Raw genomic sequence first — 25,079 nt, 5'->3', positions numbered from 1 at the left:
TTTAGTCATCCGCTTCCTTAGGGGAGCTAGGAGGCTGAATCCTCCTAGACCATCTTCAGTCCCTATGTGGGACCTCTCCACGGTTTTGGAGGCCATGAAAGGTGCCCCTTTCGAGCCTATCCAATCTATTAGCCTTTAGGGCTGTCGCGGTGAAGGATTTTCCCTTGCGGTAATTATGAGTGGCTCAATAGCGCGATATGCGGTTTAACCGCATTTATTACTTTATTTTGATTTATTTGTTGCTATATAAATAAGTGTTACGATGTGGTCAGCATGCACAAAACGAGTACATTTTCAGTAACCAATAAACCGAAACTAAACAGCGTCTCTGCGCATTGAAAGCCTGTCACTCAGCGCGCAGTTGTTACGGCAACGGACTGTCTTTGAGTGAGTCATAAACCATTCATTCAACAACACGTTCAAAAACGATTCATTAAAAGATAGTAATGAAACAAGGTTAATTTTTAACTTTGAGCTCCACTTTTCAAGGCTCAGCTGACCAGCAATGCGTTGCATAGCGCTGAAGCTTCACTTAATAGAGACAAATGGCATTGATTCAATGCGTGACTCACTGAGTTTTGTTTCCCGCGACCGCGAGTTCCTCGCGCTGTGGATGCTGACCAGCGCTGTCGCTGATGTAATTCATGGTAAATACCCTTTATTTTAAACGTTAAAAGGATGACAGGACAAATATTTAACTTTCCTTGGACACGGCCTTTCACGGATATGACTTTGACCTCAAAGACAGACGCAGGTAATCGCACGCGCTCAGTCGATCTCTCTCATTCACTGTCTGTTTAGGCTTAAGTGCAAATCCACGAAGCCTCTGTACAAATCACCATGATAAAACCATGATCACCATGTCTTATTATCATTATTAACTTATTTAACATTCAATACACATGCACGAAGTTCAAAACAAGATTGGTATAGCCTTATGAAAAAAGAAAACACGTGAATATCGCGGTTGCTGCGGTTACTTGAATTCCTCTGCGGTTGGCTTGTCAGTAGCGCGGTACTGCGATATTGCGGTTATCGCGACAGCCCTATTAGCCTTAAACATCTGTCTTTTAAAACAGTGTTTTTGTTGGCTCTCGCTTCAGTGAAGCGCGTAGGCGACCTGCACGCGCTCTCAGTGAGCGCGGCGTGCTTAGAGTTTGGGCCTAACGACTCTAAAGTTATACTCAAACCTAAGCATGGTTATGTGCCAAAATCCCTCAACACACCGTTTCGGGCTCAGGTTATCTCCCTGTCTGCCCTACCGGGATCATGTGAGGAAGGGGACTCGAGTTTTCTTTGACCCATTAGGGCTTTAAGAGCTTATGTGTCTCGCTCTGCTGTCTTCAGACAGACTGAGCAGCTCTTTGTCTCGTTCAGTGGACGTTCCAAAGGAATGGCTGTTTCGAAACAAAGTTTATCCAGATGGATAGTTGACGCTATAGCGCTAGCATACACTGCCAAGGGCGTTGGGTGTTAGAGCGCATTCCACGAGAGGTGTTGCCTCATCGTGGGCTTGGTCTAGCGGGATTTCCTTACAGGACTTGTATGGCGGCAGGCTGGGCCTCGCCGTCTACGTTTATTAGGTTTTACAACCTAGAGGTTCCTGCTTTACAGGCTAAGCTGTTGTCGGTGTAACGGAGTCAGTTGTTTGATCAGAACTCTGACATCTCGCGAAGCGCCATTATTGGCCTGACGTCACTTCAGGCCTCGCTCGATAGGCTTATGCAGTTGCCGCAGAACAGCCAATGAGCGAGCGAGCCGTCTCGCCATAGCTGTGTGCTGCTGCAACACGTTTTACAATAATGACAAATTAAGGATAATTTTTTGCTTCAGTATTTCATGAAAAAAGAGTTTTTCCCATAGCGTTTTTCAAACGCAGTACTCGTTCCCTCTTCTAGAGAGAACCGAGGTTACGTTAGTAACCGAGTACGTTTTATGTAATATTGCAATGGATTGTGACATTTTTCTTTTAACATGATTAATATGTGGTTTCCAACATAATTTATGATCTATTATAATGCCTAGAAATTTATTTTCATATACTCTATCTATTTCCTCATTGTTAATCCTAATTTTAACTTTATTAATACTCTTTCGATTACCAAATATAATGAACTTTGTTTTACTTAAATTCAATGACAATCTATTATCATCAAACCATTTTTTTTAAGATCATCAATTCAATTTCCACTGTATTCAGAAGCTGTTCCAAATTTTTCCCTGAACAATATAAATTAGTGTCATCAGCAAACAAAACCATTTTTAATATTTTTGACATATGACATTATATACAGTACAAACATTATGGGGCCTAACACCGAGCCCTGTGGAACTCCACAAGTAACTTTCATTAAATCTGATCTAACATCATTTATTTGGACAAATTGATATCTGTCATCAAGGTAACTTTCTAACCAAAAATAGGCTTTGCCTCTTATACCATATCTTTCCAGTTTCCTCATTAATAGACCATGACCAATAGTGTCAAAAGCTTTTTTTAAATCCAAGAACACCCCCACAGTATATTCATTATTATCCATTGAAGTGGAAATCTCTTCTACCATTTCCATCACTGCCATTAAAGTTGACCTATTTGCTCTAAAGCCATTCTGATGTTCACTCAATAGTTTATGTTTGTCTATGAAGTTGTCTAGCCTATGCACAAATAGTTTCTCCAAAATTTTAGAGAACTGGGAAAGCAGAGAAATTGGTCTGTAATTGGAAAAAAGATGTCTATCACCGCTTTTAAAGATAGGAATAATTTGAGCTATTTTCATATTGTTTGGAAATATACCTGTTAAAAATGATTGATTACAAATATATGTAAATGGTTTTACTATATATTCTATAATATTTTTTAATAATGACATGTCAATATCATTACAATCAGTTGAATTTTTATTCTTACAATTATTAACAATATCAAGTATTTCCATTTCATGAGTTCCCCTAATAAATATTGAATGGATATTACTAGGGATATCTACTTCATCTGGTCTTTCCTCATTTCTCTGCTCCACAATCTCTTGTGCTAACTTATAACCAACATTTACAAAATACTCATTAAATGTATTGACAATATCATTCACTTTATTTATAATTCCTGAGTCTTCATTTACAAAATAATTTGGGTAATCTACTTTTCCTCTATTCGTTTTAATTATACTATTAAGTACTTTCCATGTTTTTTTAGTATTACTCTTATACTTATTCAATAATGTATGATAATAGTCCTTTTTACTAAATCTTATAATACTTATTTATTTTAATAAATTTTATAATTATTTTCAGCTTGTTTTGTCATTGTTGCAATAAATTTCCTGTATAATGCATTCTTCTTTTTACATGCCTTCTCTATTCCATTTGTAATCCATGGTTTGTCCACATTTTTTCGCTTCCTTACAAACTTCTTGAAAAAACAATGTTTTTCATATTTTTCAATCAGTATGGTTAAAAAAGCATCATAGGCTCTATTAGGATCTTAATTTTCATAAACCTCACTCCAGTTAAGTTTCTTTAAATCCTCCCCAAGGGCAGCAATGGCTTCTGGTGTTCTATGTCGAATCATTTTAACATTGTTTGTTTAACTTATTTTCATTTGGTTTTGTAATTTTTTTTTGAAAGATCGCAAAAACTGGAAGATGATCAGTCATATCATTTATAAATAATCCTCCTACAATTTCCCCTCCAATTTCATTTGTATATATATTATCAATTAGTGTAGCAGTGTCTGATGTTATTCTACTTGGTTTTGTAATCACCGGAAATATACCTTTACTATACATTGTATCAATAAAATCAGATGTTCTCTTATGTCCATTTGGATTTAACAAATCAATGTTAAAATCTCCACATATAATTTGTAACTTGTTCTCATTCCATTTATTTAACACACCTACTAATCTATTCATAAATGTTTCAATACATGTTCCTGGTGTTCTATACACACAACTAATTATTTTATTTTTAGATCTTTCAAAGTCAATTTCTATGGTTAAGCATTCCAGAATGTTTTCTATAGTCCATGACATACTTTTAATCAAACGCTTTTAACGCTGTGTCAACATATAAAGCAACTCCTCCTTTTTTGTTAACTCTGTTAATCGTAAACAAATTATATCCATCCAATTCCACATCTTGTGCTTTCTCATTATCAAGCCAAGTCTCTGACACAGCAATCACATCAAATTTATTAAACTTGCACAAAAAATCCTTAATTTGTACGAAGTTTTTATAGAGACTTCTACTATTAAAATGTATTATTGATAAAGCCCCTTCCATTTCCACATTTCTATTAAATTGTTCTTCTGTATAGTACTCACAACAATTATTATTTACATTATTGAAAAAGTGGTTTTCTGGGTCTATGTCATTATCAATCTCATACATTTTATAATCTGTGTGATTGAAAGTTTTAAAATTGAAACAGTCCTTATGAATATTAACAAACTCCCCATCGTCAATATCTCTAAATGGAAACAAGAAATCCTGATCAAGGTCCATCATTTTATATTGTTGATCCATATGAACAGTCCACATAGTTCACCCTTGTAGCCACGATTTACACTTATCATTTTACAAGGATATTCCTCCAAGCAATCCTCACTTATCCGTACTGTTCCAATTCTTTAAGTTCTCTTATTGTGAGTACTTTGGCTTCCTCAGGTGTTCCATTTAGCCGTATCATCACTTTGCAATTCCTTGTCCATGTAGCTTGAATCTTGTTCTGTTTCCTCAGAGTACGTGCGTGTCTTGCAATGTCGGCGTTCTTTTTTGTAAGATGTTCATTCAGGTATACCCCCGTTCCCTTCAGCTTCTTTGCCTGCTTCAGTAACTCGGTTTTATGCTTGCGATTCATAAACCGAACAACTGGCGGGCTTCGTTCCGCTGTTTCTTTGTGGAAGGGTATGACAGGCCACAACATTATCGCAGTGGATGTACATATGTTTACTTTCAAAAAACTTGATAACTTGATTTTCCAGCGTTTGAAGTTCCTCTGGCAGGGCATTTTCACCAACTTTGTCTCTGGCCAATGCACTAGCATACGTTCCATGTTTTGTTTCCAGTCCGCTTATAATTAAATCATCCATTCTTGTGTATTGTTCCAAATCATCAATCCTTCTCTCTAGTCCTTCAATTCTCTTATCTTTCTCTTTCACAAGGTTCTTCAGTTGTTTGACTTCATCCATCAGATCAAGTAGCATAGCTTGTTGTTTAGCAACTTTGCTCAATTCGTCCGACATGAAGTTTAGAGATTTCCTAATCTCCTCCAACTCTTCTTCAACTGCGCTACTGATTTTCTCCGGTGGCATTTTGTTTCTTTCTTTTTTTTTTTTTTTTTCAGTACAAATCAGCTATATCAATTTAGTTTAGTTTAATTATTGTCACTTTGTTCTTTCTGAAGTAACTGCACGCCACAAGGTGCCGCCATCTTTGAACACATTATTAATTTACATGATAGCAGCTTTTTGGTGACCTGAGAACACAATCTTTAATGTTGGTTTCAAAGTGCAATTATCATTTGTTCATCTGTATTATATGTGTTTTTTATTTGTTGACCATCAATTAAATTTTTACTCTTAAAGTTGTTTGAGTGTTTTTGTATTTACTAATTCTGGAAACAGACACAGTCTCTGTATGACGATATCTAGGTGAAAGAGTCGATATGTGATGGGTTTATCAAAATTCTGTGACGTGAGACATCAAGTGGACAGTCGGTTTAGCCAGTCTTTCTGCTAGCTGAGCCCCAGTTAGTCAATGTTTAACACTCAGACTATGTGCCATGTAACTAGAGAAGAGCGGCTGCATCCCTGGAGGGATGCCCGTTTGCCCCAAAAAACTTTTCTAATTATCAATGAAGAGGCTGGTATGTAACAGACAAATCTTTATTCTTGTTAATTTTGCGTTCAATTTATAGTTCTATCTGTTTAATTGTTCATGTTAAAATCTGACATCTCATTTTCTTTGAACTGTAGGGATTGAAAGGATGCTGTTTAAAGAAAGCCAATTTTTGTTGTTTTGTTTTGCAAAAGCCAAAGTAACACAAGGTTTTTTTTTTTTTTAACAAGTAACACATTAATTGTCGGCAGATTCTACCTTTTGGGAGGTTGACATGGTATTTAATCATGGTTCGAATAAGTCTGCTGGTGTCACTATATACATGAACAAATGCCCAGGCAAAATCATTACTCACAAGGCTGATATAGTTTGCAGCGGTTGTACACTTAAAAAAAAAAAAAAAAAAATATATATATATATATATATATATATATATATATATATATATATTTATTTATATTTTATTTTTTTTAGTTAGGGTGTATGGGTATAATGTCCACAACCAGAATATGGATTTATTGGTGACAGAAACAAAAGTCATAATTGAATGGCCTCAAAGCTAACTATCCTACAAAATGTATTTTTATTCAAGGGGATTTTAACACGACAAAGAATGAATATACCGTATGTACATACTTCGTTAACTTGGAAAAGGCGACAAGAAAGAAATTTGATTAACAGTTTATTAGTAAACCTAGTAGAACATTCAAATCATAATACAAATTAGCCAATGAGGGGTTTAAATTTAACTCTACAGTGTCCTACTACATCTTTTTCTTTTTTCAGATGATAAGAAATAGCATCCTATCAACTGATAGTGTTTAGATAGTGAACTTTGTGAATTAGACATAACCTTACTAGAGCTAAAACAAAGCAAATCTGATAAATCACTATTTCCTGATCGATGCTTTAATCACAGATATTTATAAAAAGAAAATACACTATTTAAGTGTATAGGGACAACAGAAGAATATGACTTGAAAAGTATACCCTAGGTCCCTTTTCCTTTTTTTTTTATTTAATCATTTATTTTTCTTTTCTGTAATGCCCTTTTGCACCTGTTCCTATCTTCATATTGTGATTATATATATGTATGTATTGTCGCAATGTTGTTAGTACATGATATTGAGGAAAAAAGTGCAAAGGGGCGATCGTCTCGCAGTGATGACGTCACCACCAGCGTTCTCTCACTCAGTCGAGGTGAGTAATTCACAGCGCTGTTTATTTACACAATCTTGACAACAATAAAAAAGTTTTTTTTAGCAACATTTTAGCGCTCATTTCTGTCTTCCCCCCATCAAATTCTGTGCTATGCTATTTGTGTCTTTCTGGCGTCTGCCTACTGTAAACATTTAGCGTAGTAACGTTAGCTAGTCATTTTTTTTTTTGTCTGTTCGTCTGTATGATTGATTTAAGGCTTGATGTAATGTTAACTTACTTATGATCTAAAAGTCAAGTCACTGTGTAAATGTTAAAGAAATTACTAAAACGAAGCCAAAACGTTGTTATGTATTTTTATGTTTTGCTCGTCTCAGATTGTGGGTGAGAAATAGCCTACTACTAGTATAGTGCTGTTTTATCGTCTTTTTCAGAATTATACCGACTCGTATTATGTGAAGTTATTGATAAAACGATAATCTCTTTATTTCATGACAACAAGTTCCGTTTTCACCTCAAGATCTCTTGAAATTTGTCTTTAGATCACTTGTAAATGGTCACAAGTAATTTCATTGGTGCAACAGAAAGGTAAAGCGATCAACACTTTTGAGATATTAAAGATACACCTCTTTTAACTCTATTAATTTTGTTATAGTCTGCGAAAAGACAAGTGAAAAGCTAAATTAATTTAAATATAAAACAATGTCAGTTAATTTTACATTCTGATAGATGGATGGTTAAACATCCAATAAATGCTTAAAGTGTGAAACTCAATAAACTGTTTTTTTATTTTTTATTTATCAGATCTACTTCTATTCTCCACAGGCATTCGCCAATCAAATGTTGGAATATTTTGATCATCTTACGAGTGAAGAAATAGAGTTTAGAGAACATGGATGATCCAGAACCCTGCAGAATAAAAAATGAAGAGACAGAAAATCAAAGAGGTTGGTGTTTATTCTTGATTAATGATTAATTATTGATACTGAAGAATATTAAGATTATAAAACTTGAAGTAGTTCATCAGATTTAGTGGTTGTTGTTAGAAGAACAGTTCTAAGAACTGTGAAATAACCTTTAAAGTAGCAAATACTATGGGACGAATTGGAAAAATAAATTGAAGGGGTGGATTTACTATCCCCTCTCTTATTATGTAATGAATAGGGAATCATTGCTTATATCCATTTATTCTGGAATGAAATGTTACATGTAATATCTGTAGTTTAAATCTGAGAAGTGACTAAGAATCTGGGAAAATGTACAATATACCCACTAAAACATGCATACTTGGTGTATGAAACTCTTTTGGATTTACAGCACCATTGTTTGTCACAATATGTTGAAATGTGACTACAAATCATGGGTGGAAGTCTTTTTCTGTTAGATCGTGCCAAAATGTTAGTTTGGATGAATCTCCACATCAAAAAAATCTGATCTAGATTCACCAGGGCACCAAATTAATGCCAAAAGATATAATTCTTCTATAAGCCTGAGAGTTTGACTGAGAAAGCCAGAGAAGAGCAGAAGCAGAAGATAAAGTGATGACAATAAATCACTTTTAAGAGCAGTTTATTGAATAATCGTAGTTGCGTTTGTTTCAATGCTCAGACTTCGTCTAGATGTTACTCTACTAAATGCTCTGACTTTGTTTGTCCAGTGCAATTCCAACCAGTGTTATTATACCAAGAAAAAAGCATGGAAAACGACTGCTTCACGACATTGTCCTGTGACTTTAAAATCCTTGAAATTGAGATATTCTCTTTTCTCTAACTCATGAAGACAAACACACCTTCAAACCACACAATCATAAGATTGAACAAAAATAGCGAGCTTTGCAAGAGCAAGGAAATAACAAGTAATATAAAGCAGATAATGACATAAATGATGAATAATAATACAATGATAAAATGAGTAAATTATGTAAATATAATAATATGAATACATGATCAATCAAATGATAACTACATGAATGACTAATGATTATAAATGATTATGAACCTACATATAAAAAACAAAGAAATTTAATCTACACCAATCTATGTTTGCTTATAGTACAACACACAGGTTGTTATTGAAAACTCTTCGATCCTTCAGCTCAGGTTTGCTCTGTGTGGATATGTATTGTTCAGTTCCAGTGATTTGCTTTGACTCCAGAGAGTCAACAGCTGCCCAGATGAGTGTCCGCGCAGGATTTCTGACTCACCGTTGACCCTTAAAATAATTGCTTTTAGATGAAAATTATATGCTCTCTTTAAAATAACCACATGCTTAAAGATACACCATGTTTGGACATTGCTAGAATGATCTATACTGTTAACCTTTCAGAACCTGTAGAAATGACGTCAACTGATTATTCATATGCCTATAAGTACTAATGTTTTTGTATGCTGAGTTAGTTCGAGGATGGATTTTCTTACTCATTTTCTGCGGCCTTTGGAAATTTGGTCTTCAGTAAACTCTCTGTCAACTGATTAAACTTCAACTTTGACTCCTGGTCTAAGCTGTCTGCCCGAACACTGTACAAGAACCAAAAAAAAAAAACATTTTTTATAAAAACAGCAACATTTCAAAGTGGCTTGTTTGGTGCTATTTTTTTCCATTTAGCTCCATGTTGATCTTGCGTTATCAGCCCCCCTTCGATATCAGATGGGTCTGACCCAACAAAAATTCAGCTTGGCGCTGTTTGACAGTGCGCGCTCACTTCCGTTCGCGCTTAGATAAAGTGCATCATGTCAGAACAGAATGCCAAAGAAATGTTTACCCGGCAAAGCTTTAAAGCACGAGCAAATAATGAACTTGCTAATAAGTGCACAGTGTCCTGTGAGTGTAACTCTACCGCTGCATTAACGTGTGATGTGAATGTACGTCGAGCTTTACAGTATTGGGACTGAGGCGCCAGATCTGATAGAATGTGCGCTGTAGCGCGATACTACCATATTTTAGTTTCCATTCTTATTTTGTTTCCACTATGTGTAAGATGTAGGGCTACCACATCTTTAAATTACTATTAGTATTATTTAAGTTAACATTATAAAATACGTAGACCTACACCACAAAAACTAGTTGAGAATAAAGTCGTTAAAAGTGGGCGATTCCAGTGTTATGGACGTGACATTTGCAGTAAAATTTTTTTTAAATTCTCAGAAAATGCATTTAATACCAATATTTTGAAACGTCTGAAAGGAGTCAAGACGTTAGAAAAATATCAGTCTACACATGCGTTTTATATTAAGAAATACACATTTGACGTGACACAAAAAAATCTTTAACTTTTAGGTGGCAAAATATGTTTTAGTAATTCTATAAATTACACTGTGCAAACCAAAAGATATACCCACCGGATGAATGAACATATTATATTATTTTTATTTTATTTTTCGTGTTTGCATTTATGTGAAAAAAAAAAAATGTTACGGGCGTGACAGTTCTCCATTACGGACATGACTGCTCTCAAAGCGACTTTAAAAATTTCACAGAGACCTCAAACAGAAAGCACAAAGCCTTTCTTTAAAGTGAATTTCGTTTTTCTATTAATTGTATCTTAATTTTAATCAATGTTTCATCTGGATTTAATTATTAAGAAGTAAATATAGTAGAAAATAGACAACCATGACACGGAGGCGCGAGAACTGGACTCGACTCGTCTCATAAATGAACCAAAACTCAGTGGAAGGTACTTGCCTCACAGACCTGAGAAATATATAGAAAACTTGAAATGTCTACTTTTAAACAGAACGATTCATAACGAAGGAAAACATGATTTTTTTCAAATCTAAAATCAAAAATCGTGATTCGAACCGAATCGTAGGTTTGGTCTATCGTAGTAAGATGAGAAAGCAATTTAATTTATGGTTTAAAAAACGAACAAACAATGGCTATCTGAACATCTTTGTCAAGCACAGAAGTAGGCTAATCAATAAATTATCGGGGAGGGTCATGCCTTTTTTCACAATCATTTTGGAGGGTCATAGAAAAATGTATTGCTGGCGAAGGGAGGGTCATGTCTTTTTTGACAACAGATCTCAAAACTCCTCCGGTGGCCCCTTAAATAAAAAACGAACAGTCCCTTAAAGATTTGTTTTATTACTGGATTCATTACAGGCTTTTTTGAATGAATCTCTTGAATTAATGATTAAATGATTAAAATACTTTTTTAAAAGTTACTTGTTGACACCTACTGGCATAACATTGTAATCTATACAATTGTAATGTGAAGCGCCAAGTTACTTTTAAAAGGTAAGTAAATGATGACTGAATTTTCATTTTTGGGCGAACTATCCGTTTAATAGAAACAGGCACATTAATGTAATTTATGAGATGAGATCACAATCTTTGAACGATTAATCGTGCAGTTCTACTGTGAACACTGTAATCTGTGAAACTGGTGTGAATCAATCCAGGGTGTTTCCCTGCCTATGGCATGAGACTAGGGTGACCAGACATTCCCGAAAAATTCGGGACAGTCCTGATATCTAAGCTGTTGTCCTGAATCTGGCCCTAACTGTCCAGAAAATTATTATACAAAAGCAAAATCAGCAAAATCCTGCAGCCAGCCCCTGTCGGCTGCTCATTGGCTGCAGCATCTTTTTTTTTTTTTTTTTTTTTTTTGAAGTTCTACAAAGATACCGTAGGTGCGAATTTAGATATGCATTGATAAGCTAATTGACATGGCTGATGTACCGGAACCCCCAACACGCCGCTAAAAAGCAAAAATATATTTTTTTTCACTATGACATTTGTGAAAAATGCACCCCCCCCCACCCATTAATGACTCGTTATAACGTAGTACAAACGTCTTCTATAATAAAATGATTTTGTATGATTTGTAACCAGGCACTAAAGCGATTACCCATAAATCGTGCTTTGAACCAATCGGATTGGTTGGGTCCTAAGCCCGGACTCATCACACCAAAGTGACCGGATTATTCACCACACCGGGTCTTCTAACTTGTTTTACAGTATTTACTGTAAGCTGTCTGGGGCCTGCAAATCTGATCGCTGTGACCCTAAATAGGACAAGCGATTTGGAAATGGATATTTATCAGATTAAATATAAATGGAAAAATAAATAAATAAGTAATATATGTAATATATGGAAAAAGTAGTGGTAAAGGCAATCAATGGCCGATTTCTTATATAAATGCATCAAAATAATCAATTTATAGTGGTTTACTTCTTAATGCTATTACATCAGGGTTCACTTTTTAATGTCACAAATTTTTTATGATTTACTGAAAATTTAACCTTTTATTTTAGACCTGACGAAAGAGAACAAGGAGAGTGAGGCGGAGGAGAAACATCATGATGTCAAAACTGATGAACATTTTTTGAGTCACTTTAATTTGCTGAAAAGAAGAGACAAAAAATCTTTCACCTGCCCTCAGTGTGGCAAGAGTTACACAGAACAAGGAAGCCTGACGAGACACATGAGAATCCACACTGGAGAGAGGCACACATGTGATCAGTGCGGGAAGAGTTACACAGAAAAAGGAAACCTTCAGGTTCACATGAGGATCCACAGTGGAGAGAAGCATGCATGCGGTCAGTGTGAGAAGAGTTTCACATACATACAGAGTCTCAAACTTCACATGAGAATCCACAATGGAGAGAAGCCACACATATGTAATCAGTGCGGGACGAGTTTTTTACAAAAAGGAGGCCTTCAGGATCACATGAAAATCCACACTGGAGAGAAACCACACACATGTGATCAGTGTGGGAAGGGGTTTGCAAAAAAAGGATCCCTTAAGGAACACATGAGGACCCACACTGGAGAGAAGCCGCACACATGTGATCAGTGTGGGAAGAGTTTTAGAAAGGTATGCAGTTTAAAATCGCATCTGCGTTCTCATTCAGGAGAAAGACCGTTTCACTGTGATCAGTGCGGCAAAACATTTTTTAGGGCAGATGCGCTGAAGGACCACATGAAAGTTCACACAAAGGAGAAGCCTTACGTGTGTTCTTTGTGTGGAAAGAGTTTTAGTCACTTGGGCACATTAAAATTACACCAGAAAAGACACAGCGGTGTTAAGAATCATGTGTGCATTGATTGTGGAAAGACTTTTGTTAGAGATGGTGAACTGAAACTGCACAAGAGAATTCACACTGGGGAAAGACCTTACAAGTGTTCACACTGTGACAAGAGATTCAGTCGATCAGAACATCTGAAAAACCATGAGAGGATCCACAATGGAGAGAAGTCGTATTAGGAGAGAAGTGAAGTTTCACTTAGAGGAAGTTGTGGGCCTAATGGTTAGTGTTGGACTTGTAACCTGAAGGTCGCGGGTTCGAGTCTCAGTACAGGTGGGGGAGTGAATGAACAGCGCTCTCTTCCACTACCAACTACTGAGACATACCGGTTTACACCTGGTGTCTCTTTTGTAAACTTTCGACCCTGATCTCTTTGAGGGGATGGTAAATGTATGAGCCTTTTTTTAGATCTTTCGATTTAATGGACAAAATAAGCTTGCTCAATTTACAAATGAACGTGAACGGAGACGATACATATGGAGAGCAGCAACTTTAATTTGCTCTGACAGCCGCATGACCACGCTGAACAATGTGAGTGTGTGTTAGAAATCAGCAATGGTGAGAGAACATTGTGCTTGGTACATTTTTCGTTTTCAAACCAAACTTGGGTCTTTAGCCAACAAAGTTTAAATTCTGTTTGGCTAGCATGCTTCCCAAAATGTTTATGCATTAAGTCAGTGGGCGGAAAGTAGGCAGTCTTTTGTGGCTGTTCGAATGCATTTGACCACATGAGCGTTTACACGACGAAAGCAATCCGGTCGAACGCGTTTTCGACTACCTTTGGAAGTCGTGGAAAGTGGACAAACATTTTAGACTCTGTTTACACCTGTATTTAGCATAGTCCACTTGTGATCGGATTGATAATACCAGATGTAAACAGAACCTATGTGTTAACCATTTAAAGTCCTGTGCTCTTGGGACTCTTTCATAAATCACTGCTACATGTTTACTGTAAGTATTTTCTGAATGAGACTGTAAAGCAGAAACGGCCCATATACTGTGCTATTGATGTTGCAAACAACTTTCTTTTAAGTAAAATTATTGATTGAAATCCTTCACTCACTTGTAAAAGTTCATTTTCATATCAGCAGAAAAAATCTGCTGGAATAAAATATAGCAGTTTGACTTAGCATGCTATCCTCCATGTTAATTTTGTTTGATATGTCATTTTATAGATATTTGTCATTATGAACAACATTTGGCACAGTTTTCATAATTCACTGTTGATTTCACCTCCAGTGATGATGTTACCACTATAGCGCTCTCACTCACTCAAAAATAGCCCATTGAAGTCTACTATATGGAGAAAAATCCTGGAATACTTTCCGATGTCGTTGGGGGTGAGTAAATTATCAGGAAATTTTAATTCTGAAGTGAACTAATCCTTTAATTTGTGTTCCGAAGATGAACAAAGATCTTATGGGTTTGGAACGACATGAGGATGAGTGAGTAATGACTGAAATTTCATTTTTTGAAATTACATAAACATACAATGTGTTCTACTACATCATGTCATGCATTCAAAGTCCTGCACTAAAGTTTCAGCTGCTTTTGATTGATTGTAATTCTGTCAGGACCACTATAGTCACAGATGATTGACATAAAGTTTGAATTGGAGGTATGGTTCTATTCTGGGCAAGAACTCCTTGTGCGTCCATGTATTCTAATGGATGCGCAAGCCAGGAGATCAGTGATACCCCATACCCATATATAAATGTAGTCCTGACTGGACGAGGAGGAGCTGTTGGTAGAGAGATGACATATCCTATAGGAAGATGTGGATCAGTTGAAAGTCAGCTGATGCGAGCTTGACTTACCAGAATGAATGCTATGCTTGATTAGTTGAGAACATCTGCATTTAGTAGTAAATATGAAATGAAGCTCTTAGGGGTTTTTGAACATGGTCACTGCTGGATACGGAGCTGCTCTATTCTGAGAGGATCAGAATCACTAAACCTGCCAATCATGCAAATGAGATTTTCACTTTAAACTCACAGTTTCATTCTTGGTTCAACGCTCTGAACTGGAACAGTTTTACCTTTGCTTATGAGAAATTAGTTTTCAGTTCATTATCAGCTTGTACAGTGACCGGGAGGGGACATGTTCGGTTCACTTGTGTGACACTTAATTCAGTTGTTACTCAGTTACTAAAGTAACTCAATATATTAATTTGGACCAGGATTGATAGGTTCGGCCAAGGAGATGCAGTGTCAAAAAAAAAAAAAAACCTTCACAGAAATGGGATAATTAAAAGAAAATAAGCCGGCTTACTGACAAAACACAATAAAATCAATCAACATGCAGTTGTCAAAAGAGAGTACCACTTCCTTTAAGTATTATTTAAATACCTGAAAAACACAGCAACAATAGATACGATCTAGGAATGTGTTTTCTCTCTCTCTCTCTCTCTCTCTCTCTCTCTCTCTCTCTTCCAAATCTGTGCATACTCCTCACTCCAGATCAATAGGTGGCGGTAATGCACCTTTTTCATTGGTTTGCCAAACCGCCATAAAACACCAGAAGAAGAAGAAATACAGCAACGGGAAGCCGTCACATGTCACATCAGCATTCTATCCAAACTATATCATACTTCTCAGGTAACTGAAACAAAATGCACGTTACACACTTTGAGTATAAACACTGGTATATGTAATACTAATGGGCTGTATGTGTTGAAGGCAGTTCTTTTTTCTTTTAACCCCAATCAGAAAAAGTTGGGACACTACAAAATGTGAATAAAAACAGAATGCAATGATGTGGAAGTTTCAAATTTCAATATTTTATTCTGAATACAACATAGATGACATATCACATGTTTAAACTGAGAAAATGTATCATTTTAAAGGGAAAAATAAGTTGATTTTAAATTTCATGGCATCAACACATCTCAAAAAAGTTGGGACAAGGCCATGTTTACCACTGTGTGGCATCCCCTCTTCTTTTTATAACAGTCTGCAAACGTCTGGGGACTGAGGAGACAAGTTGCTCAAGTTTAGGAATAGGAATGTTGTCCCATTCTTGTCTAATACAGGCTTCTAGTTGCGAACTGCAGGCTGGTCATTTCAGTACCCGGAGGTCAAAGGGGGGTCCGATTTTGGACTTGCAGGCTGCAAGTAGAGCTAAGTTAAAGTTCAGTGTGTAATAAGAGCCCTGATTGAGTTTCCCATCCATCTAGGGGTAGGCGGAAAACCTTGAAGAGATAACAGCATAAAAAGGCTGCTCTGTCTTTCTCTCCTTGTCGCACTTGTTTCACAGACTGTACTTTTGACTTCTGTGTGGCAACTGGGCCTTTTCTTGCAAGAAAATAAATTACTTTTAATGATCATTTGATTCCAGACTGTCTCTTATGCAAAGATGATTGTTTAGAAAAAATTTGCCTTTACACAGGCTTCTGAACTGAGCGCTGATAACAACTTGGGTTGTCCTTGTCCTTTTTAGTCTGGATAACATGGCGTCCTAGTTTTCCAAAAAGAACTTCAAATTTTGATTCGTCTGACCACAGAACAGTTTTCCACTTTGCCACAGTCCATTTTTAATGAGCCTTGGCCCAGAGAAAACACCTGCGCTTCTGTATCATGTTTAGATATGGCTTCTTATTTTACCTATAGAGTTTTAGCCGGCAACAGCGAATGGCACGGTGGATTGTGTTCACGACAATGTTTTCTGGAAGTATTTCTGAGCCCATGTTGTGATTTCCATTACACTAGCATTCCTGTATGTGATGCAGTGCCGTCTAGGGCCCGAAGATCACAAGCATCCGGTTTTCCGGCCTTGACCCTTACGCACAGAGATTGTTCCAGATTCTCTGAATCTTTGGATGATCTTATGCACTGTAGATGATGATAACTTTAAACTCTTTGCAATTTTTCTCTGAGAAACTCCTTTCTGATATTGCTCCACTATTTTTCGCCGCAGCATTGGGGGAATTGACCCTTCGCAAAGTCCCGCCCCCCTTAGTTACTGTTGCTATGTCCGACAAGCTATGCCGCTCTCATGCCACATCATGTTCTCACGCAGTGAAAAATACATCACGGAGCAGAGAGGAGACTGACAACAGGCTGACAGACCAGGTTACTTTTCGGTTACTTTTAATATTAAACATATTAAACAAAGTCTTACCTTTCAAATTTGGTAATTTTTTTAAAAAGAAATTTAAACGATACATACCGTTTTGTGGCTCTTAAATGTGTCTGACAGATCGCTGTAGAGCATCAGTTAAAGCTGCTCGTGAACCGATCATCTCTTCCTTCTAGTTCATTTATAGCATTAAATAAACATGAATGAACATAAGAAGGAATGTTGTTTTAAACCGCGGAAAGGCGTCAGTACATTCCGTTTTTCAAGTTCAAGTCCTCCCATGTTAATCTGCTATCTCTCCTGACTGCGGATTATGATTAATTAGAACGCCTGTCAATCAAGCTCCCTGCGAAGGGTCAATTGGTGGTCCTCTGCCCATCTTGACTTCTGAGAGACACTGTCACTCTGAGAGGCTCTTTTTATACCCAATCATGTTGCCAATTGACCTAATAAATTGTAAATTGGTCCTCCAGCTGTTCCTTATATGTACATTTAACTTTTCTGGCCTCTTATTGCTACCTGTCCCAACTTTTTTGGAATGTGTAGCTCTCATGAAATCCAAAATGAGCCAATATTTGGCATGACATTTCAAAATGTCTCACTTTCAACATTTGATATGTTATCTTCTATTGTGAATAAAATATAAGTTTATGAGATTTGTAAATTATTCCTTTCCTTTTTTACTCACAATTTGTACAGTGTCCCAACGTTTTCTGATTTGGGGTTGTAGTTTGTCATGAGTTCAGTGCGTCTGAGTAACGTTAAACAGTTAGCATGGGTCCTCGCGGTTATCAGCAACTTTTATTTTAACTTATATATACAGCAAGTGGTAAAATATTTAACCATGTACTTATATTAAAATCGCATAACCTACATTTGAAATTAAAACTTGAAATTGACAAAAACAGCATACCAGACTCGTACCCTTTCTTTTGTATAATTTAAATCTTTATACAATAAATCTTGCATGTCACAAATAACTTGCTTTTCCACCTCCACAAATGAGATGAGTGTTATTCATTACGTTGCCTTGTTGAGGTAAATTGTATTTTCCCTTGATTTACCCTGGCCTTAATGCCTTAGCATTGCGATTCTCTTTGTACACATACACTCTTTAATGGACGTATGCACGTTTGAACACAATTTAAACAACGTAGGCCTATTATTCAATGCATTACTTCTACTTATATTAAAGGTAGGGTCGGCAGTTTCTTTCTAAATTTTTTTTTTTCAAATTTGTTTAAACTTTCTTTAAATACCAATACATATTTAAAATGTAAGTACTCTGAAAAAGAGAGTATACAAATCGAGTGTCGGTAGTCCTCTCAGGGCACAATAAACCCAACTACTTATTTCCACTCAGAACGAATGAAATGATTGTCTGGACGTCTGTCACTCTCCCTCGCTACCATGACCATATCGAGGCGCCGGACTGGACAAAAGCGAAACGAACTGCACGAGCAAGTGACAGTGCTCGAGAGAGACCGAGTGTGTCTGTGCGCGAGAGAGACCGTGTAATATAATATAAAATAAAAACAAGAATGTTTTAAATAAAAACAATGAATTAGCAGGATGTAGCTTATACTTTCTTTCTCTCTTACTGTTGTCTTCAATTCATATTAATTAAAACTTATTATTCAATAAACCAAACCCCAGTGCTACCCGTCCCTAAATAGAACCACAAAATTGGCAAATTACTGATAAATTACACAATTAAAAGAGAGACCTCACAACTCTGAAAACGTCAGATACATTTTTCAAATAGGTGCTATCTTTATAAATAAACCACAGATTTGAGCTTTTAACAACTAAATTCTCGCCTGAAACACTCTTAAAATTACATTTCATGACACAATAACAGTAGTATGTTGATATTACTCTGGTTTTCTCCTCAGCTATTGACGCTTGCTGGTTGGTGCGATATGTATTCTGGGATACCGGCTGTATCAAGTCCGCAGCAAGTCACCTCTCGATGCATCCTCGGTAAAAGGGGCGGATCAAGAACACATCCGGGAATTTGAACTGGACTTGGCTAAATGTGAACCTTGAATTGGAACAGTACTTGGGCAGCGCCTGATGACGTTTCACAAGTCCACAAGAACACAAGTACAGACAAGAACGCAGATTGAGAAACGGCCTTTGTTTGAGAGCACTTTGTGGACTACAACTCTTCGCTGCTTTCGACGCGTTTGAAACGTCACCACCATTCGCACACGGACACAAGCACACGGATCCCGCTAAACATGGCTGTGCCTTCTCTCAGGGAGAGGACAAAATCGTTGAGGTTGGCGAAAACCACGGGTAAGTCAACTTTATGCGGTGACGTCACATAGGCGACATGTAGTCTTTCTCGTTATGTCTTTTCCACAACTGCTAGCCGAAGAATCATACAATGTACTGTCAAACTCGTAACATGAAAAATTATATAAAAAATTCACAGACAACATATGTTCACATTCATGGCACAATTCAAACAGGACCGGAAAATAATTATTTTCTCCCATTCACTTGCATTGACGATTTTAGAACCTAGAGGGCCAGCAGGGTTTTACGGATGGGCGGGACTTAACGTTACCAGCTCTATTGCGCCCTGAGAGGACTACAGACACTCGATTTTTATACTCTCTTTTTCAGAGTACTTACATTTTAATTATGTATTGGTATTTAACCCTTTAACTGTCACCCCCTCCCCCCTCCCCCCTCCCCCCCTTTTTTTTCGCATAGACATGAAAATCACTATCCAAACTTAAATGGTTGTAATTCAAGAATGCTTTGGAATATAGACATATGGTTGGTCTTGTAAATATAAATTTTAAAATAAATTATGAAAGTGAAACAGAAAAAAGTTATATTAGTTTGAGTTTATGAAAATATACAATGTAAAAATATAATTATTTATATTCTATATAAAATATATAAATGTTATTATTATATTTTATCTGTAGAAAAAGGTCTGGGGTGCGTTCTCCGATAACGTTGTCTCTTAGCGCGCTCAAAAGGTACACCTTAACTACAGGTATACATTTCCTATGTGTGTTCTCCGAACTATACCTTAGGATGTTGCTTAAGGTAAACTTTCTTAAGTTCGACCTTAGCAGGTGCTGTCCATGGTGGAGGCGCTGAATAGGTTGAAATCGATGCCTCGATGATCGATTGTGCGCTCTTTCCTTCACAGCGGTATAGGTAAAGTATTGAGAAAACAATGTTCTTTATAAAGAATCGTTTTAGAAATAGTACAAACTGCATTTATCTGGGCTCATTGAAATATGTACATGCAGAAATAAATATGAGTATGTGTTTATAATTTAGCAAGTGTGCAATCCCAAACCCTTACGGCCATAAGTGTGTTATTGTTCTCCACAACGTATGCTGATTATCCACCAGCCATGTAGTTGACATACACTAACTGGCTCCGAGGACGGCGCCGTCTTTGATTTAAAACAAGTACTCGCTGTCTCGCTGCCATAGCTATAAAGTTTGTGTAAACTCATCTTTCTTTATATAGACTCCTAAGCCTTTTCTGTCAAATGGTTCGCCAGCTGATGTGCCTTAGGATAGTAATTAAAAAAGCTAACAACCATTAGTGTATGGAAACGTTATTAATGAAAACACTTCCATACACGGGGTGTAGGCTATAACAACTTAAGTATTTTATGTGTAAAATTTTAAAGTAAAGTAAAAATGTAATTTTAATACTAAATCAGATTTTATATTAAATGTTCATATAAAATTTTCTATGTGTAATTAAACTGCGACGTAAAAAAGCTTTTTGCGTAGTGGTGGCCAATAGCGGTATGAACCGTCAGCAGTGATAAGGTATAGCTAAGAGCGCTCCAGACCAACCTTACGAACGTATGACTTACAGAAGGTATACTTAACTAAGAAGGTTTCGGAAACCACGTATTAACGATAAGGTACTTCTTAAGGTACAACTTAAGAATGACATAGCGTTAAGGTAGTTTCGGAGAACGCACCCCTGAGGTTTTACATAAAAGGGGGAGCGTGGGGCACAATGTAACGCGCGGCTAGTTGTAACACCCTTGTTTTAAATGCTTCCACACATGCCAGCATGATGAAACTTAGTGTATTTAATAGTTGCCATATCAACATATAGAGAAAATATTGCGCCAAAATTCAGAAATCTTTGGAAGATGTCACTGAACATTTATTTAACCATAGCAAAAGTAAATTTCTTACTTGTGTTCATTTTTCATCTCTATTTTTTTGTTTATTTAAAATTAGACAAATCTGAAATTATTTTAATCTCCAATATGTTATTTAACAGTTAATCTGATTCTTTAATGCTTTGCTAACTAGCAGAACACACTAGCTGGATTTAGATCCCAGTTCTGCAGGTGGGGCATGTTGTCACACTACTTTACAATGTAGTGACTCAATGTTGCTTCGAGCTCATCATTCAATACTTTTGCGCAGTGAAAATTAAGATTATTAATGGTCTTTCTTGCTCTGTCCTTTCTATCAAATGTTGTTGCTGCATGAAAAACCTGCGCTACACATTTAAAATAAATGTTTTTTCATGTATATGTAAATACTTTTATTTGCTTTTCATCTATGTATTTTATAACAATAGAAAAAGCAGTGTTTGACATTTAACCTTTCATTTGTTGCTGAACATTTTCATCTCATTTGAACAAAACCGTGATGATATTGATAATTGTGATAATTTTGGTCACTATAATCATGATATGAAATTTTCATTACAGAAACATTACATCCCTATAGTGTGAATCAATCCAGTGTGTTTTCCAGCCTATGGCGTGAGAGGCTGATAGTCTCCAGGATCACTGTGACCCTACAAGAAAAAAGCTTAAATAGACTATCTGAAAAAAATATAAAATATTAATTATGGCCGATCTCTTGCATAAATGGATCAAAATAATTTTATAGCGGTTATATTCTTTCTGATATTACATCATGTTTCACCTTTGTGTCTTTCCCTCTATTTTTTTGTTTGTTTTACTGAAAATGAACCTTTCCTTACTTTCATTTTAGACCTGATGGAAGAAGATGAGGAGAGTGAAGAACTGAGTGAAGCGGAGGAGAAACATCATCATGTCAAAACTGGTGAAAAGTCTTTGAGTCGCTCACAGGCTGAAAGTAATTTATTGAAAAGAAGACCCAAAAAATCTTTCACCTGCCCTCAGTGTGGAAAGAGTTTCACACAAAAAGGAAACCTTAATGTACACATGAAAATCCACTCTGGAGAGAATCTGCACACATGTGATCAATGTGGGAAGAGTTTCTTTCAAAAACAAAGCCTTAATTTACACATGAGAATCCACACTGGATTAAAGCCGCACACATGTGATCAGTGTGGGAAGAGTTTCAGACAAAGTGGAACCCTTAATCAACACATGACAATCCACACTGGAGAGAAACCGCACACATGTGATCAATGTGGGATTAGTTTCAGAATAAAAGCATCCCTTAAGGATCACATGACAATCCACACTGGAGAGAGGCCACACACATGTGATCAGTGTGGGATGAGTTTCAGAAAAGTATACACTTTTAAAAGACATCTGCGTTATCACTCCAGTGAAAGACCGTTTACCTGTGATCAATGCAGTAAAAAATTTGCTAGGGGAGATACGCTGAAGGACCACATGAAAGTTCACACACAGGAGAAGCCTTACACGTGCTCTTTGTGTGGAAATAGTTTTAGTCAGATGAGTTCTTTAAATTTACACCAGAAAAGACACAATGGTGTGAAGAATCACATGTGCTTTGATTGTGGGAAAACTTTTACTAGAGATGCTGAACTGAAGCTGCATCAAATAACTCACACTGGAGAAAAACCTTACAAGTGTTCACACTGTGACAAGAGATTCAAAACTTCACAATATCTGAAAATACATGAGAGGATCCACACCGGAGTGAAACCTTACAAGTGTTCACACTGTGACAAGAGTTTCATTGACTCAGTATCTCTGAAATCACATGAGAGGATCCACACTGGAGAGAAACCGTATCACTGCCCTCCGTGTGGGAAGAGTTTCAGTCATTCATCTTCTCTACTCTATCATACAAAAAACAAATGTTTGAAATCATTAAATCATGTCTGAATTCATCTTCGGATCCATCACATTCAAATCCGACACTATGTCCTCACCTAACAATAAAATTAAGCAATCAAATCTATCTCTATATAAATCTGCCCAAACTAGCCACAACAAGTGATGACAGGACAATGAAACATTCAAAGTTATTACAGTGAACAGAGGTCATCTTCAAGATGGAGATCAACATGAGTTTCTCCCAAATCAACAATATCTAAGAAGTTCTTGTATAAATGTTTACTTCATGATACAATAGCACATCATGCTTTTTTTATATTTAGTTCAATTTATATTTAAACATTTTATAATAGTGAATGGAGCATAAGAATTCACTCCCATCGCCTTATTAAATCCTATCACTCTGTTTAATCAGCATTTATTAATCAGTATTATCTTTTATGCAGTGATTTTTCAATACACTGCAGTGTTTGTAGAAAGTGCTTCGCCGAGCTGTAAAATTGTTACGCGAATTGCTTGTTAGCTGTAGATTACTGGTTACTACAGTGTGCACAAAACCACGGTGGAAAGCAGGACGAGGACGAGGGCTGTGAGAGAGTCTCGTATCTCTTACGGAGGAGCGACGACAGTGAAGGATGAGAGAGGCCAGGCCTGGATTTTATTTGATGTTTTGTTTTTCTCTTTACTTTCATTTTTGTATTTGTATATTTTTTATTAAAATTGTTGATTGTTCGCCGGTTCCCGCCTCCTCCTTGCCATAACATCTAACCTTGTTACAACCACATTTGAGATTAGATTTGGATCTTCATTTAAGACAACATTATTGGATATACATAGCACTGATACAAGTCACTAAAATGTAATTGTAATTGTAGAAATTGGGAAGCCATAGAAACAAAAAAACAATTTTGTTTAAATTTGTTCATTTAAAAAGTGTTATCATTATTAGGCAAACACAGCAGTCATATATCATTAAAATTCAGGTCTAATTTATTTGTTAAAACCTGGAAGCCACAGAGATCACATTATTTTATAAAAAAATTTAATTAAAGACTACATTAGCGTTGTTGGAAACTTTTCCTTCATCAAAGCAGAGACCAGGAGACGTTGGGATATCTTTCAAGCAGAAGTTACTCTTTATTGAACTTTACTGAGAACTTGCTGTAGTCATCAAGTCTAACTAGGGCAGTAGACATTGTAGTTTATATACAGTGCTATGCATAAGCTTAGGCAAGTTGACTAAAAAGAGGAATAAAAAATCATCTTTTGGAAATTGAACTTAATGCCTTAATTTAAAAAATTAGGTAAAATCCAACCTTTAAGGACACCAATTTTCTTTGTGAATGAATAATGTATCGTAAATAAATAAATGTTCTTCCTTAAAGCTTTGGTTGGGTAGTAAGGAAGGAGGTTAACAGAATTGGAGTTGAAAGACCATGAAATTGCTCCTTCTCCAGCAATTCCCCCTTGGTTATTCCCTATGCCGCTAATAGACTTACAAATTCATGAAAGAATAAAAAAAAAAACAGAGATGAATATGCCAACTGTATTAGAAGTATACAATAGAATAGTATACAATAGAAGTTTCACAATATATGCAAGAGTATTATTCTGTGTTACAGGTATTTACAGATGGGTCTAAGGAACCAGAATATGGAAGAGCAGCAGCAGCAGTATATATTCCTACTTTTAAAATAAAAATTGCAAAAAGATTATCAGATCATGTGTCAGTGTTTACTACTGAATTATTATCATACTCAGTGGCGTCATGCCCATTCAAAGCGAGGGGGCACATGCCCCCTCAGATTTTTCCTCCCTGATAATTTTTTTGTCACAACTTTATTCCTATTACGCTCCATAATAGAGCCTATAACGACTCAATGTACTCTTCTGGATGTGTAATAAATTGGTCAGCATCAGCCCTTTTTCCTAATAGCC

At 36.3% G+C, this 25,079-nt stretch overlaps 1 protein-coding gene and 1 long non-coding RNA gene across 14 annotated transcripts in view; both read left to right on the top strand.

Annotated features, from left to right (window-relative positions):
* The window catches only part of LOC311296012, a 288,024-nt gene that overhangs the window by 152,771 nt on the left and 110,174 nt on the right, over nt 1-25,079 (top strand). The gene's annotated exons all lie outside the window — the stretch shown is intronic.
* Nucleotides 6,950-24,827, top strand: LOC311295989 (uncharacterized protein). 13 transcript variants are annotated; one of them, XM_084417591.1, is made up of 7 exons: nt 6,950-7,038; nt 7,822-7,943; nt 12,253-13,557; nt 14,266-14,471; nt 15,486-15,623; nt 18,999-19,404; nt 22,117-23,878. In XM_084417591.1, the coding sequence occupies exons 6-7, from the start codon at nt 19,347-19,349 to the stop codon at nt 23,187-23,189; spliced, it is 1,131 nt and encodes a 376-aa protein (XP_084273717.1). In that variant the 5' UTR covers nt 6,950-7,038; nt 7,822-7,943; nt 12,253-13,557; nt 14,266-14,471; nt 15,486-15,623; nt 18,999-19,346; the 3' UTR covers nt 23,190-23,878. The 13 variants fall into 12 exon arrangements, 8 of the variants coding, with proteins under 8 accessions (XP_084273720.1, XP_084273719.1, XP_084273717.1 ...); XM_084417594.1 differs by having other exon boundaries at nt 14,431-14,471; XM_084417593.1 differs by having other exon boundaries at nt 14,266-14,366.

Source organism: Rutilus rutilus, assembly GCF_951802725.1.
Source record: "Rutilus rutilus genome assembly, chromosome: 8".
NCBI lineage: Eukaryota > Metazoa > Chordata > Actinopteri > Cypriniformes > Leuciscidae > Rutilus > Rutilus rutilus.
This window is presented reverse-complemented; position numbering and strand designations above follow the sequence as displayed.